We start from the raw sequence: 17725 nt of genomic DNA on the forward strand, positions 1-17725 counted from the left end.
GGGACTTGTTCATGTAGAGAATGAGACCTCTGTGGGATTCCATGTTAACATGCAGTCGCATGTTTGTGTTATAACAATATAGATCTTGAAGTCTATGTCCACCAATATTACTCCAAAGAGACATGAAAAACTACATATATGCCATTCATTTTGCCAGTTAGAGGAGAAAATTAGTGGGATAAGACTATCCACCGGACTATCTTACCTCCAATGTATAACAGGGGAGGTGATAGACCTAAGAATAAAGAAGAAAGGGCAATAATCTTTCAGAGAATCCTTTCAAGGCCAAGAAAATCAAATCACAAATATGTGGAAAGTGTGGTGCAAATGGCCATAATAGTTGGAGGTGCACTGGCACAACAGTAAAAGGAAAGAAAGGGAAGATGTCAAAAAATAATCCAAAGGAAAAAGGTATTGCTCTATCCTTTTTAATTGAATGTAGTTTGTAAATTTGATTGGAGTGTGTGTATTTTGACAAGATTTTGCTCAGGGAATATCTATCAAAGACAATGGACAAGGATCTCAGCTCCATCAGTCCAGTGATATCTTTGATATCAAACCATCACATGACAAGGTAAGGGCAAATCTATTCAGTTGCATCCTGAATGAGAATACATTCTCCCGAGTGTTTGAGTACATTTACATTGTTGATGTGCAGGGCAAATCAGTAGATGAAGTCCCTATATTCATTCCAACACCTCAGAGTAGATCAAGTCTTTAGAAGACCATTACATAACTTCCCAAACCCACCTGCAACAATGCCACCACCATGCAGGCCTCCAAGATCTGCATTTGCATCATCAGCTTCTCCTCATGTCAGCTTCCCATCTCCACCTGCAATAAGATCACCACCACGTAGGCCTCTTTCTCCTTCTCTGAGTCCTCAAATCCAAATGTCCCAATTCAACAGTGCATTATCTCCATCAGTGCCAAATGCTCCATCAAGAATCAACCCTGCATCTTCTATGATTCCTGGGCAAGAATGTGTCACAAGGGAGACTCTCTTAGCATCGAGCAGGGTCACTAGGAGTATGATGAAGAAGATAGGTTCTTCCTTTCAAGAATCTTATGCCCAGTCCATCAAGCACATCAGCACAGATTGGAGAGATCCAATAGGAAAGCAGCTCAGAAAGATCAGGAGTAGTGTTAGCAATTGGAATGGCAACAACATCAGGAGTAGTCTTAGCAATTGGAATGGAAACTTTTTGTATATGATTGTGTTCTCTGTAATCTGACTATGTTCTTTGTAATCTGGGCATCATCCTTTTGTATATGACTGACAACAACATCAGGAGTAGTCTTAGCAATTGGAATGACAACTTTTTGTATATGACTGTGTTCTCTATAAACATATGTGTTCTTTGTAATCTGGGTTTCATCTTTTTGTATATGACTGACAATTGGAATGCCAACAAGAATCGTTTATGGTCTTTTTTGTATTATGTAACTGTCCCTCATTTGCATATGGTCATCATGGACTTTTTTGTATCATGTAATTGTCCCTCATTTGCATTTGGCCATCATGGTCTTTTCTGTAAAAGAACATAACATGAAAGAGAAGTATGTGCAGACCATTGGAATCCCAACTGGTCATGTACAAAACAAAATATGCAGTTGGCTAGGTAAAAGAAAAGAACAGAACACAATAGGCAGTGCAACTATTGAAATGCCGACTGCTCATGTATAACAACATATAAGCCATCAAATGATCATGAAAAAGCAACAAAAAAGCCATCAATTCAATGCAATCCAGAACAGAACAGAAACAGAACAACAATCCAGTGTAATCCAGAACAGAACAGAAACAGAACATCAATCCAGTGCAAACCAGAACAGAACAGAAACAAAACATCAATCCAGTGCAAACCAAAACAGACCAGAAATAGAACAACAATCCAGTGCAATCCGTAACAGAACAGAACAGAAACAGTCTTGAAATCTATTGCAATCCAAAGAGCAATCCAGAACAGAACAGAAACAAAACAACAATCCAGTGCAATCCAAAATGGAATAAAAACAAAACAGCAATCCAGTCCAATCCAGAATAGAATAGAACAGAAACAGTCTTGAAATCCATTGTAATCTAGAACAGAACAGAAACATAACAGCAATCCAGTGCAATCCAGAACAGAACAAAAACAGAACAGCAATCCAATCCAATCCATAATAGAACAGAACAGAAACAGAAACAATATTGAAATCCATTGCAATTCAGGTAGCAATCCAGAATAGAACAGAACAACAATCCAATGCAATCCATAACATAACAAAATAGAAACAGAAAGAGTCTTGAAATCCATCGCAATCTAGGTAGAAATCCAAAACAGAACATAAACAGAACAATAATCCAATGCAATCTAGAACATAGCATAACAGAACATAACAGAACAGAACAGAACAGAACAGAAACAGTCTTGAAATCAATCCAGGCAGCACACAAGGACCAGAAATCCAGCCAGTAATCTAGTTAAGAATAGAAACAGAGCAGAAATCCAGTGCAATCCAGGTAGCACACAAGGACCAGAACAGAACAGAAACAAACTGCTAGTAGAGGAGGGAAATGTTAAAGCCAAAAATGCAATACTGGAGATTCAACTTAGCTCTCATTATATTAGGTGAAAGAACATAATGGCTAAATGGTCGGTTTTCATTACTTGGTCACAAGTTGCATATCACAAAGTTGGAATGGCTACAATAATATGCTGCCTCATTTGCAGAATATGCAATTGCATTAACAGCTATTCCAACATTCCAACAACATCTCTCAACATTTAAAACCTAAGAGTTATTCCAGGAAACAAAACCTAACAACACCTTCTAAACTACCAAAGCACCAACATGAAGTAGCATCAACCAATTTTACCCATTCAAGCCTAACTAAACAACTCACATCCTCAGCATGCCACAACCTTAAACGACAATGGCCAGCAACATCACCAACATCATCACTAGCATTGCCAAAAACCAACATACACAAGTAAGTTTCTTCACATTTTTCTGGTAATGCACATTCCTCCTCTTCAATTGATTTATCACTCTTTGTTCTTGGGATAAATTTGGAGTGCACATCAATTGATCTTCCTACTCAAAGTAGCCACAACACCTTGCCTTGTTCTTCCAAAATGGGCATCTATAAAATGGCCTTTCAGGGTTTACATTGGTGTTAGAAATCATCCTCGCAGGTTTTCGCCCGTAATTGTAGAAGAATGCTAGTGCTCCGGTGATGCTTGAGCTGCTCCGTTCATATGAACCTCCTGAATTGCACCAAGGAGAGTTGGATCGAGAGTGGTAGCTCATTGTCAGCTCCAACCTTGTTGTCAACATGCCTTTGATCAATAGAAAATAGGTTGGATTTTGGGAATTAGGGTTCCAAATTAGAAGATTTTGATAAATTAGGGTTCGAAATGAGAAGCTAACCTCGTCTTCAACGTGCCTTTGATCGAAAGGGGACCTCATCTTCAATGTGCCTTTAATCGAAAAGCGGTTGGATTTTGGGAATTAGGGATCAGAATTAGAAGATTTTAGGAATTAGGGTTCGGAATTGGGAATTAGCGTTTGAAATCAGAAGTTAACCTCGTCTTCAACGTGCCTTTGATCGATGGGGGTTGGATTTTGGGAATTAGAGATTGGAATCAAAAGATTTTGGGAATTAGGGTTCGGAATTGGGAATTAGGGTTCGAAATTAGAAGCTAACCTCGTTTTCAACATGCCTTTCATCGAAACGGGTTGGATTTTGGGAATTAGGGATCGAAATTAGAAGATTTTGGGAATTAGGGTTTGGAATCAGAAGCTCGATTTGGAAAATTAGGGTTGACAATTCGATTTTACAGTTGAAATTTGGGAATCAGAAGCTCGTCAAGAGGCAACCTCTGATTTGCCTCAAAATAGGGGCGTTTCATTTGTTAAAAACGGTCGCGTTTCAAGCATGTGTTTCAGGATCATCCTCAAACGGTGGCGTTTCAACTTCGGCACTTGTTTGGGGTTTAAAAAACAATTTCATTGACGCTGTTTGGTCCACATAGCAGCCACGTCAGAGTTCCGTTACAACGTCGATGACCATTTTGATAAGCGGAATGCACACGTTTGGGTTAAAATGGTGACAAAATTAGTAGAGTGACTAAATTGGTGGCAATGTGAAAGTTGAGAGATGACAATGATAGTTTCCTTTTTTTTTTTGAATATATATCATCTCTCTCTTTCTTTCTTTTTTTTTTTCCGGCTTCAAAGATAATCTCTTCATTCATTCTATGAAAAAGGAGTATGCACTGCTAATATTTAATCCAATGAATTCTGTCTGTGTGTTCATATCTCTATATGCATATAATAGCGAAAATTACCTAATAGAATACGTGTAGAGACATCGATGACAATTGCCTTCCAAATGAGAAACTTTTTCTCTCTATGAAGATAACGCATATGACGAACGAATGGTCAAAGATAAATCTATGGCCTTGATAGTAAATTTGAGTTCCCCAAGACCACCTCAACGAAATTAGCTCAGCGAGTTTCTTGTTTTATAAAATCAGGACACTTAGTACGGCTATCTAATACTATATTTTTCTTATTCCCATATATAAGCTTCAAAAAATGTTGGTATCTCTTTCTTGATGATCTCCATCCCATTTCTAGTTAATAAGTCATTACTGTTGAAAGTTCATTTAGCATGGTGCCTTGCGAATCAGAACGTGACATCCGTACTGAAGCATTTAATGATTCGTGATGCATATATTTCATACTTGTCTACGGTACATCTTTGTTCAGATAAGTATATCTACATTACATCTTGATAAAATGTATCTGCATTGGTTAATTACGAACAATACCATAAGAAGGAGCAGCTCCTACTATTTAAGCAATAAAAACATATCGTTTACCTATATAACCTATAGTTCGAATATGCACGTAAACCCAAGGAAAAAAAGAGACGGCTATATATAGCACTGAAATAACAGATAACGTGCGCTGTTGATACGTCTCCTGCTTAGGAGAATGGCTTCCTGCAGTGGGTGGTAATATATTTCTTATAGAGTGCTCAACATTTGGATCCATATGGTAGAAGAAGATCTGGGAAAAGAAAGTACATGTTAGTGAGATATATAATCTATAAATTAAAGGATGGAGTTTCAGTTCTTTACGAAGCTCATGTTCTGTTTTCTGTAACTTCATGATTTCTTATGTTGATATTTCAGTTACACATTAAGAGATTTACTCTTTAATGTATTCATGTTTTTCCCTTAATCTTTGCAGAGCAGCTGCATCCTGTAATTTCTCCAGAAATCTGTCAAAAACCTTCAGCATACATTGAAATCTAAAATAAATTTATGAAGATGGAAAATGAATGAATGGGGCACAACCTACAGGGTAAGTATTTTCCAAGCCACGTCTCTACCTGATGTCCTTTGTTTTTTTTTTTTCCTAAGATAAGAGTTGATGATAAAGACTTTACCATTGGAAGAGGGTTAGACTTCCACTATCACAGCTAAGCTATTTCACTTAGTAAGTCATCTAGACACATAAACAAACAGGAGTAACTATCATGCATTTCGTTGCATCATCTTACAAAGGTATGATAGTAATTGTAAAGACAACAGAATATGTATAAAACAAATGCAAAGAACTTTGTAATAAATCACTCTCTGCTTTTGCTTAATACTTAGAGAACTTCAAGTGACTAGAGATTCTGCAGAGAAGAAAAAGTAGTCATATAAGCCAACTATGTACTATTCTTTTCATATAGCATTTCTGCGGATTTTTTTTTTTTATGGAAGTGAAGAACTTCTGGATAAATCTCTCCCAGTTTCAAGCCTCCTCTTGCTGTTTCTCTTATTATTTTAGCTTCTTTGCGATCTTGTGTCTGCAGGTGAAGGCAATATTCCCAGTCTTGGTATATATGTAGAAGGGGATGAAATTGTTAGCTAAACGTCAAACTTACTTGGTAAGTCTCTCTCGGCCTTAGCCTGTGATCTGATGTATATCTCCAAGAGTGTAAACATTCTGCAGATAAGAACAATGGTCATGTTAGGTAACTGCTAACAATTTCTTTCTAGCGGTGTTTGTGTAATAAAATGAGAGAATCAAAGGCGTTTCTTGGTTAGTCTCTTAGCGGCAAGCCAGAGTATTGTATTCTTTCATCCTTTCAGCGTTTTTGGGAATTTGTATTTGCTAGTCCTTTTGCTTTCGGAGTTGGAGGACAGCCAGTTGAGTAGTTATTAGAGGATGGAATGGGGTTGTAATAATAAGGTGGAGAAAGAAAATAAAAAAAGTAATGATTGTGTTATTGAATTATGAAAAAATATGGGAAAAATAATGAATAGTTGAAAGTAAATAATGATTGTGTTGTTGAATTGTAGAAAAAATAACGAATATATAGTTGAGATACTTTAATATTAAAAATTAAATTGAAAGGGAAATGTAATAATTGTGTTGTTGAATTGAAGATAAATGAAGTTAAGTGGAGTAGAGGTAAAAAAAAAAATCCAAAACCAAATAAGAAAAACTCGTGGGAAAAGAATTTCAATTATTTAAGCTAACTTGCAAAGTTTGTCTTGCAGATGTTGATCAACAAATTTATGGAGGAGGAAAAACTTACTAAATTGTTTTTGTTGTCTCCGCAGGTGGCCTTCTTCTTTCATTGTTTGGAATTCAATGGAGCTTTCGCTTTGAGAAGGAAGGTAAAAGCCACAAACGGCGACAACCACGCTAGTATTTATAAGTAGAGGGAATAGTCGGCAAAGGTATACAATGAACGAGGGTGCAGTATGATGATGCATGCCCACGCCCCTTAAGCCTTTTAAGCATGTTTGTAGGTTTAATTCTCATGGTAAAATATATATGGAATATATATATTACAAATTTTCATTTATCTTTTGAAAAAATTTCATCTTTTTTCTTTTTATGTTTTAAAATCCATCCCTATTTGTGAAAAAGAATGTAGTGTAGTGACACAATATCACCTCTCAATCATTTTTCTAAGTTTGATTCTCATAGTGGGACTACTGGTACCATTTATTAACCATTAAAATTTCACTTTTACTGTATTAGACCATCATAGATCTCCTTTATTAAAAAAAAAGGTCTTGATTTGGATAAATTAGTGCATCATTTTATTCAATCATCGACCTAAATGACCAAATATTTACGACCGAACAAATTATTCCAAGAAAGGAATATTTTGTTTCCCAAATTTTTACCAAAATAATTAAAACCATTTTTCTTAATTTTTACTTTTTGTAAACAATACAATTCCAATCTTTGTCCATGTTTAACCCCGGATGTTCGACCATAATGACTCAATCTTTACGGTCGAACCAATTATTTTGAGAAAAAAAAAATTTCTTTTCCAAGTTTTACTAAATTTTATAACCAAGATACTAGATATACAAATTCAAATATATGCAAATATATATTTTTTAACTCAAGTTTTATATTGCAAATTGATGTCAAATAAAAGTAGGTTTTTAAAATTAAAACCCTCAATATTTAGATACTTATTTTCAGTGCTTTTATAATCTCTATACCAATAGTAACATAATTCTATTTCCATATTCAAATAAAAAATATAATGGACAACTTTATTAATGATTCTAAATATAAATCAAATCATATAATTTCTTATAATTGGTGGTTGAACCAGTTGACCCACTATTTAGGGAAGATTGCGGAACCACACTTAGGCTGGGTTTTAAGACATCGCTTTTGTCGCTATCTAATTATTGAAATAAGAAAACGAGAGAAGAGGAAAAGATCATACATTAATTATCCTCCAACTAAATTAATCTTATTGTAATATCATTTCTTTTATCAAATTTTTGTTAATTAATCATTTTGCCATCGTACCTTAAAAATATATATATTAAACTTGAATTTTTTTTTTCAAATCAGATCTTCTTTTCTTTTTACACTAATCAAATCTTCTTAAATATACTACCCAATTGATATATAATATTTCCATACATATAGGGTGCGCATGATTAATATTTCTTAAGTAGCCTAATTATTGAAATATATTGTAATAATCCAAATTAAATAAAATTCAATAACACAAAGATGATGTATTCTCATGGTAAAAGTGTAACAATAATATTTCTTGACAATATTATATAGATAACTTTATTTATCTATTTAATCTATAATATAATTGATTCAAGTCATATTTAACTAAAATTAAATTAGAAATATGACTAATAATTTTTTGTACCCCGCTGCGAAGCGCGGGTTCCTTTTCCTAGTAAATAATAAGCTTCAAACTTTACATATGTATGTAATAGATTTTTTTTCTCTATATATAATATAAATATATTCATATCTTATCATATTATTTTTTCAATAAATACATTTAGTCAACTAGGTTTCATTACTTTTCTGTTTTGGTTATTTTTCTATTTCTTTTATCATTTACATCCTATATCTTTGAATAATTTTATGTTTTAGTCATTTTTATTTTCTTTTGCTTCGTTTTCATCTAATATATTTTATTACTTTTCTATTTTAATCCTTTTATCAAATTTTTTATTAGAGAAAATTTTGGTCCTCAACCTTTTGTAACTTCTTTTTTCATCCTAAATCTTTTTTTTTATATATTTTTTCTTAATATTGAACATTTTGTTTCTTATAATTCTAGCACTCAATTTTCATAAAAATGCCGACACGACATTTTTGAAATAAAAAAATTGATTTTTAAATTTCTAAAATAAAATAAATAATAAATAATAAAAGGAAAATCGTGAACATACTCGAGAGATTGAGCCAGGGCGAGCGTTTAGACAGTAGGCAATCTTGGTAAGGGAAGTGGCGATTTGTGTTGGTAGCATCAGTACTTGAATTTGCGAGCAAAGAAATGCAAAAAATATATGAAAAATAGAAGCGATTGTGGCTCATAGCCATCAACCACTCTTGTGAGGTTGGCCATGATCTAAGCAAGGACTTGGTGACTCTGATTTAAGGAATGATGTCATAAAATGCAATGGTGGGTGTGATTGCCAAAAGAGACATTAACAGATCTATAGGCACTGGCCTAAGGTGCCCCCCTAGAGTGGTGATACTCCTCGTCGTCCCTTACCAACGCCTCTCTCCCTCTCAAGTTATCATCATCCTTTTAATAGTTAGTACCACTTGAGTTGAGGTACCGATACCTCAACCCTCGAGTAGGTCCACAAACTTCATGTTATTATTTTAATTTTTATCAATTTATTTTTATAATTTTGAGGAAACTAATTTTTATTTCAAGATATGTCATGTTTATTTTCTTTACAAATATAGAGTGGTAGAAATGTGAAGAAGAAGAAGTTTAATGTTGAGGCAAAATTAAATAAAAAAATTTAGGACAAAAGAAATAGCACCAAAAGATTGAAGACAAAAATTAAAATTTTTCCTTCTAATTATCTATATTTATAATCTATAACTATATGAGCTTATTGGGATTTTTCTCGATTTTTCATAATTCTGATTTTACCCTTGAACTTATATAAACGTGTTTCAATTCCTACTATCTACACATTCAAACATCTAGACCATTTTTAAATATTCAATGTTTTTAAACAAATGATAATTCATCTTTTGATGAGAATTCTAATTCATTTAACATATACTTTTACCATTCAACGTATATAGACTAATTTTAATTCTGATTCTAGGCTTTAGACATATATCAATAAAAAAATTCTTAACTTTCATATTATTTACATTCCTTGATTAATAAATGAGTAATTAAAAGATGTACATTTTCACATCTACATACGCATCTTTTCTATTTAATTTTACTATATATAGAAAGTAATTTTAAGATATACATTTTAACGAGTAAATGAACACTCAAAGGCATCCTATTATTAGATCCATATTTCTATACTATCTATTATCTATTACCTATTACTAATATCTATTATCTATTATATTATATTATATTATATTAAATGTTTCTCCATGTTTTGTAATTCTGCTTATGTATTATTATGCAATTCTTAAATTTTTTTTCAATCTTATCATTCATTGAGTGTAGAGGTAACTTGTCATTTTAATGGTGCCTTTTGTGATGAAACTGCCTCTGTTAGGTACCTGTTCTTGTCTCATTGGTGGACATGTCCCAATGGATCATTCTGTGCTTTTCACAGAATTGGTCGTGTCTTTTAGCCACTAATTTCCTTCCCGGGGCCTTCAAGTTATGCCATAAATCAATTGCAGTTTCAAAATAAACAGTGAAAAGAAGAGAAGACAGATGTGATAAAACGGTTCCCCAAGAGTCAACATGAAACGTTCCCTGTCCCCTTCCCTCCACATAGAGGGAGACATACTTATCGCTCTTGGCAGTACTTCACTCAATACCATTCTTATCGCTCTTGTCCACATACATTACATGAGCTAAATCGGTACTTATGAGAGGTGTCTAGATACATTAAAGGGCAAAATGAGAATTGCAAAAAATCGAGAAACACAAAAGTGAGCTTCACACTTTTATATATGTAGTAGTAGTAGTAGTAGTAGTAGTAGTAATAATAATAATAATAGGTTATTACCCATATATCCTATGGTTTCACCGTATCTATATCATGTTATCATATCGTGTTAAAAATTGTGAACTCTACTTGGCTTGAGCGGGACTGTTCCAACTGTGCGTGTAAGTCGCCCCCATGCTCCTCCTCCAGGCCATCTTCTGCTTCCATTCAAGTTACTCAAGGGAGTCAGTTCGAACCCCAAGGGGTTCGGCCTAATGGTTAATGTGCACCTAAGTTTGCACCGAGACCCCGGTTCGAATCCCCTTGGGGCCACCGGAGAGCTTTTAGAGTAATTACCCACTTTGTGCGCCGTCAGGGGGTTTATAGAGCCCTGTGGATTAGTCGGGTAAAGCCCGACCATTCCGGGTTAGCAAAAAAAAAAAAAAAAAGAAGGGAGGCAGTTCAGGTTGCCATGTATGCAGCTTTCAAGTTCCAACAAACGATGACAGCTTCCAAGTTCCATCTCTGCTTTGAACATTTAAGTGCTCTACTACCTTCAAACGGGAGAGGAGTCGAGTTGCTAATCTCGTCCTCTAATCATGGACGGCGGACACTCCATTTTTTTGTTTTTTAGAAGGGAGATGTACGAATATAATATAATAAAATAAAAATTTTATTAGTAAATAAAGGGACACATGTAATTTTATTGAGTATCGAACCTGATATTTTTTATTTATCAAGTAAAAAGTGTCCGCGATTATACTCTATCTTTCACACTTGCGCGGATGTGCACTCCGAATATTCCAAAATAGCCTTCAAACTCATTTCATAACATCTTCAGTTTGGTGTAGTACTCAATCGCGCTACGGCCATCTTATTAGAATATTATTTTATCAAATTAAACTAATTTATACCATTCGGGTTGCTAATTTCGTCAAAAATTAGATGTCCCTAATTTCGTCAAAAATTACTGTGAAAATTTCGTCTCGAGTTTCTTTCAATTTTGGGGCACCCCTTTATATATGGGCGACCTAAATTTGTCCTAAATCGGCCCGTGTTCCATGTTTATTTTGTAGTCATGTTTCACATGATGTACGTACTTCTTGTAGTGTTTTCCTACTTTTCTCGATGTGCTAACTAGATATTGTCTAGTCCATGTTTATTTTGAAGTCATGTTTCACATGATGTACGTACTTCTTGTAGTGTTTTCCTACTTTTCTCGATGTGCTAACTAGATATTGTCTGATCATTCACGTCCTTGCAGCTTCATTCACAGTAATATATTAACATATTTTAATTGAAATAGAGATACCAATAATAACATATTTTAACTGAAAAACTCAATATATAATTTCAAAATTTATTTATATAAATTAGTGTAAATATAATATAATCTTAACGATTTCAAAGAAATATTAATTTATATATTTACAATCATTAAAAAGTGCTGAAAATAATTAGCTTGCGTTTGGTTTTCAAGTTGGATAAAATATCCAACTCAACTTGATTTTGTGCAATGATTGTAAGTGTTAACAAATATATTGATATGTAGGAATATATCTATGTATGTATATATAAAATGAAAATAGACGGTGAATTTATTATTAAAAAATTAAATTTCAAAATGGTTTGAAAAAAATATGAGTGAGAAAGTATTATTAAATGAAAATTTAAAATAGATTAGGAAAAAATATTATTAAATAGAAAAAGAGACAAAATAATAATTATTAATTTGTTGAATTTGTTGAAGACTAGAGTTGAATTGAGCAAAGTTAGATCATTATTCAAAAACCAAACTAAGCAGCCGCTTGTAAATAATATCTAAATTATACTAAATTCTCATATAAAAATATTCATGAAATAAAAGGAAATATTGGAGAATATATGTATTGATTAATATAAAAGTTGCTACAAATTAAAACCTCAAAATGTTGCCACTTATAAAAAAATAAAATTTATGTTGAAAATTCAAACATTTGTAACATTTACTAATAATTTTCTATACATATATAATTGTCTAACGTGTCCTAGAGACTTTTAGGCTTATTACAATTTAATTAACTTTAAAAAAGAAAAGAAACGTCAGAAAGACAATGAAATCAAAATATACATAGGAAAATATAAATATGGTATTATATAAACTATTCATTTAGTCCATAGAAAATTTAATTATTTATTGAATTTCAGTGTCATATTCTTTTGAAAACTTATTTTTCATATGAAGTAAACATAAATATATGTCCATTGTAATTTTATTTTGAATTAGAGTGCTATTAAAACTGATTCTCTTTAACTAATTTAATAAATGATCTAATCTGAAAAAAGAAATGTTTATTCAAATTTCATTTAGTGAAAAGATATGAAAATATTCCTTATTTGTAGATGTAAAGCAAATATTTTAAGATTTTTCCTTATTTTTTTTAGATATCAAGATATGTCCATAGATTTAAAGTAAATTAAGTCATCTAATTGAAATAAAAACCTAGTGTTTATCATCTTCAAGTATACGAAAAAAAAGAAATTTTAATCAAATTATATGCACATTGACTTGACCACTTTCTATCTATTTTCCGAGAAGCAAATCAAGCTGATATTTATTTATTATAAGAATTAATATCTGTTAGTTTCATACTGGTCGATGGATCTAGTAAGATTGGTTGAACTCAAGGACATGTTAATTTATAGCTTTGGCCGATCTAATATATTATTCAATTCCAAAACTTGCAATTGGTCATATTAAACCTATACATATATTATAAGTTCGATTAATTCATTACTTTAAGATTATTTGAAAGATATGTAGTAATATGATATAATATTTGTGATGTATTACATGTAACTTAAAATTAAGCGTAAAAATTTTGCATGCGAAAAGGAAATATTTGATTTGAGATTTTATGAGGTAAAATTGAAAAAAAAAATGCAGTTTATTAAAGAAATAAGTTTTAAAAAAGAATTTAAAAATGTGCATTATGGAAAAGAAAATTCTATCATTTAATCTCTAGAAAGGCACTATTCAATTAAATGGTCATATTTGATGAAAAGCCACCATTAAAATAAAGTGTCATATTTCTGAATAATTAAGAGGTATTACTTAAAATATTTTTCACATGCATTTAAAGATTGTAATAGAGATTACCGGATTGTCCACATACATTGCATGAGCTAAATCGGTACTTATGAGAGGTGTCTAAATACATTGAAGGGAAAAATAAGAATTGTAGAAAATCGAGAGACACAAAAGTGAGCTTCACACTTTTATATATGCAGTAGTAATAATAATAATAATAATAATAATAGGTTATTATCCATATATACTACGGTTTCACCATATTTTCAAATCTATTCGCATACTTTAAAAATTATCCAAAATATCTCATGGTTTACATTTGGTTCCAAATCTATCACGCTGTCAATTTATTCGTTAATAAAATGTACGTAGGCTCCAAACATATCCCATGATTTTAATTTTTTCTCAAATTTATTCTATGATTTTAATTTTTTTCTCAAATTTATTCCGGGTAAAGGGTCATAGTTGCAAGAATTGATCCACTTACATTCCACGTTAGCAACACCATTAAATGTTGACGGAAGATATATCGGCGCGATAAATTTGGAACCAAATGCAAACCATAGGATATTTTAGGTAATTTTTAAAATATATGATAGATTTGAAAATCCAGTAAAACCATAAAATATACTCAATAATAACCCCTAATAATAATATAATAATAATAAATTATTAATTTTATTTTATTGTACTAGGTCCATAAATTTCCCTATAACCGAAAAAAGTAAGGGGTTATTACATCAAATTTCTCATGGCATCACCGGTTTCTCAAATTTATCACATGGTTTTAGTTTTTTTTTCAAATATATCCCATGATTTTAATTTTTTCTCAAATATATCTCGAACAATGGGCCACAGTGGCAAAAATGTGTCCACTTACATTTCACGTCAGTAACACCGTTAAATGTTGACCGAGAAAGTAACGCCGGGATAAATTTGAAATCAAAAGTAAACTATTGGTGTTTCTGAGTAATTTTTAAACTATGTGATATATTTAAAGAATAAGTAAATAAGTGATACCATAAAATATCTGACATAATAATTTAAAAAATAATTACCCATTATTCACCCCTCGCTGGTGCTTTCTCTCCCCCGCCTTTGCAATACATAGGCCACCTCATCCCTCCTAGCAATAGAAACTGTCCTACCTTTATATATATATTTATCCTGCTCGTTGGTGATTTTTTTTTCCTTTTTTTAACATCACCTTCAATTAATACGACTTCCCGTTATATAAATAGAAGTTCAAAAAATTTAACTTTCAGAAAAAATGAATTTATATTAGGAAAAAAGTTAAAATACATGAAAAATATATTGCTACTAAATCAAAAAGAATTATATTTATTCTTTTACTAAATTATAACTATTTCAATTATAGTATTATTTTCTCTTAAGAATTACATTGTTATTTTGATCATATAATTTAACCAACTATCTTTTAACATTGAAATTACTGGTATTTTCAGCCTATTGATTGAGATTAATTGTTTTACACATCAACTTCACTTTGACCACTAATTTCTTCTAGCTAATTCAAAAAAAAAAATTTCATTAAGTTTTAGTGGACCTTTGTCTCTTTCCCATACCTCATGCACGGTACTAGAAAATGCAACTCCCCCTTCCATAAGGTACACCACCTATTGTTGTAACCTTAAAAGTTGGTCCTTTACACTGTTTCAAGAAAAAATGGCTGTCGTTATCGCGGCTTCTACGCCCTTCTTAATATTCCTCCTCTTTTTTGTAGCAAAACTCATGCATCAAAGAATTATTAACAACCAACACTTAATCAAGGCCCGGCTACCCCCGGGACCTGTCCCCTGGCCAATCATTGGGTGCATACCTGAGATGCTACGGCGAAAACCGACGTTCAGGTGGATCCTTGGCTGGATGAAGGAGATGGACACTGACATTGCGTGCTTTCGCTTCGGGAATGTCCACGTGATCCCAGTGACTTGCCCCACGATTGCCCAAGAGTTACTGAAGAAGCAAGATGCCGTTTTTGCTTCAAGGCCATTGTCTGTGGCTGCTGGTACCTTCAGTGGCGGATATAAAACCACCATTTTATCACCCTATGGAGAAACTTGGAAGAAAATGAGGAAGGTGTTAAACTCAGAAATCGTTTCTCCGGCGAGGCACCAGTGGCTCCATGATAAAAGAATCATGGAAGCCGATAACTTAGTTAGGTAAATTATATGTGTGTGTGTGTGTGTGTGTGTGTGTACATATCTATAACTGGATGAACTGCATTTTGCTCAGTTACCAAATTTTTTCTTGAACATTTGCTTAGTCGTCACTTATTAAGTACATTTTCTGATAGGTACATTTACAATCAGAGCAAAAACTTTGGGAGAGTGAACCTGAGGACTGCATGCCGGCAATATTCCGGGAATGTGATGCGGAGATTAATGTTCAATCAGAGATATTTTGTAGAAAACATCACTGATGATGGAGCTCCAACATTCCGGGAAGAGGAGCACGTGGAAGCTCTCTTCGAGATGCTTAGGTACCTCTATGCATTCTGCATATCAGACTACTTACCTTACTTGGCAGGGCTTGATTTAGACGGCCATGAAAAGATTATTAAGGGAGTTCATGAGACCATTCTTAAGTACCATGAGCCTATAATAAGAGAGAGGATCCAAAAATGGAGGGAGGATGACGGTCGCAACTTCCGAGCGGAAAACGAGTTGGCAAAGATTGAGCCTCAGGACCTGCTCGATGTTCTGATTTCACTTAAGGACACATGGGAGAAGCCGCTGCTTACACCAAAAGAGATTATGGCACAGACCTTGGTACGATATAGAATTAGCAAATCGGTTACTTCATTTCATTTTTCTCTTGCTCAAACAATTGAATGACGGTTACGTTCTTGATTTTCTTGCAACATGCAAGCACATTAGTACGTTCAGAAAAGCGAAACATATTTTAATGTCAATTAATAACTAAAACTATGATACAGTATTTTATTGGAATCGAAACGTGAGAACTAATTGACAAGGGTATGTGCATATATATTGTTATTTTAACTCTTTTGAAAGAGTGTGATTCTATTGAAGTAAAGACTATATGTATAGATACGTAGCTGTAGTCGCAGGCAATCATATATATTAGATATTATTATTGCAGGAGATCATGATCGCGGGAATTGATAATCCAGCAAATGCAGTGGAATGGGCCATGGCAGAGATGATTAATAACCCTGAGATCCTCAACAAGGCTGTGGAAGAAGTAGACAAGGTTGTGGGAAAAGGGAGACTTGTCCAAGAACAAGACATTCCTAACCTTAACTACATCAAGGCATTCACTAGGGAAGCCTTTAGGCTCCACCCACTACATTCCTTCAACCCCCCGCATCTGTCCTTATCCGAGACCGTCGTCGCGGGCTATCGTATCCCGAAGGGAAGCCACGTTATTCTATGCCGAAGAGGATTAGGCAGAAATCCTGAAGTCTGGGACAGGCCACTGGAATTCAGACCGGAGAGGCATCTCTTTACTGGAGGCAATGCAAATAGGTGCAATGGCTCCCCCGAGGAGGTTTTGCTCACAGAACCTAACTTGAGGTTCATATCCTTTAGCACAGGGCGCCGAGGCTGTATCGGGATAACTCTTGGGACAGTTATGACGGTAATGCTGCTTGCAAGGATTGTTCAGGGGTTTTCGTGGATGAAGCCACCGGAGCTATCAAAAATTAGCCTCGAAGAGTCAGATCGCGATTTGTCGCTAGCTAATCCATTGGTCATATGTGCTAAACCTCGCTTGCCTTCACATTTTTACGTACCCATAATTAAGGAGTGAAATTATATTTATGCTAGAGTGAGGTTAATTATCAAAATACGTGACCTCCAATAATATAAAAATAAATCCTCTGAGAATGGAATGTTATGTTATGATTCACGAGGATGGAATGTTATGTTGTGATTCACGAGGATGGAATATTATGTTGTGATATGCGTTCTCCTCTGGACTTTCCAAGGTTGATATTTAGCAATGGAATTTTCGTATATATTTGTTTAGCTTTCCATTTATGTGTATGAAATGATCACTTGCACTGCATTCAAAAATATTATAATTTGATGCACTATTTTAAATGAATCCTCGTTGTTCTATAAATATAAAATAATGTGTGTTTCATTTTTCAATGATAGTATATTTCTAAGTAACTTTTGTTTATTTTTTCAGATTTCATAATATTTCATTTATTAATTTTTATGTTCAATTTAAAATT

General features: G+C 33.3%; 1 protein-coding gene and 1 long non-coding RNA gene across 2 annotated transcripts; one reads left to right on the forward strand and one right to left on the reverse strand.

Annotated features, from left to right (window-relative positions):
- Window positions 1–4598: 4598 nt before the first annotated feature.
- On the reverse strand, window positions 4599–6750 carry LOC116192292. The gene is made up of 3 exons (XR_004154039.1): window positions 6590–6750; window positions 5933–5994; window positions 4599–5064 (listed from the first exon to the last, which is right to left on the reverse strand). It is a non-coding gene; the product is annotated as an uncharacterized LOC116192292 (long non-coding RNA).
- An 8398-nt stretch (window positions 6751–15148) lies between these two features.
- Window positions 15149–17519, forward strand: LOC116196404 (tyrosine N-monooxygenase-like). The gene is made up of 3 exons (XM_031526099.1): window positions 15149–15683; window positions 15818–16292; window positions 16627–17519. The coding sequence occupies exons 1-3, from the start codon at window positions 15187–15189 to the stop codon at window positions 17293–17295; spliced, it is 1641 nt and encodes a 546-aa protein (XP_031381959.1). The 5' UTR covers window positions 15149–15186; the 3' UTR covers window positions 17296–17519.
- Window positions 17520–17725: the final 206 nt, after the last annotated feature.

This window comes from Punica granatum, chromosome 1 (genome assembly GCF_007655135.1).
Source record: "Punica granatum isolate Tunisia-2019 chromosome 1, ASM765513v2, whole genome shotgun sequence".
In the NCBI taxonomy this organism is placed as follows: domain Eukaryota; kingdom Viridiplantae; phylum Streptophyta; class Magnoliopsida; order Myrtales; family Lythraceae; genus Punica; species Punica granatum.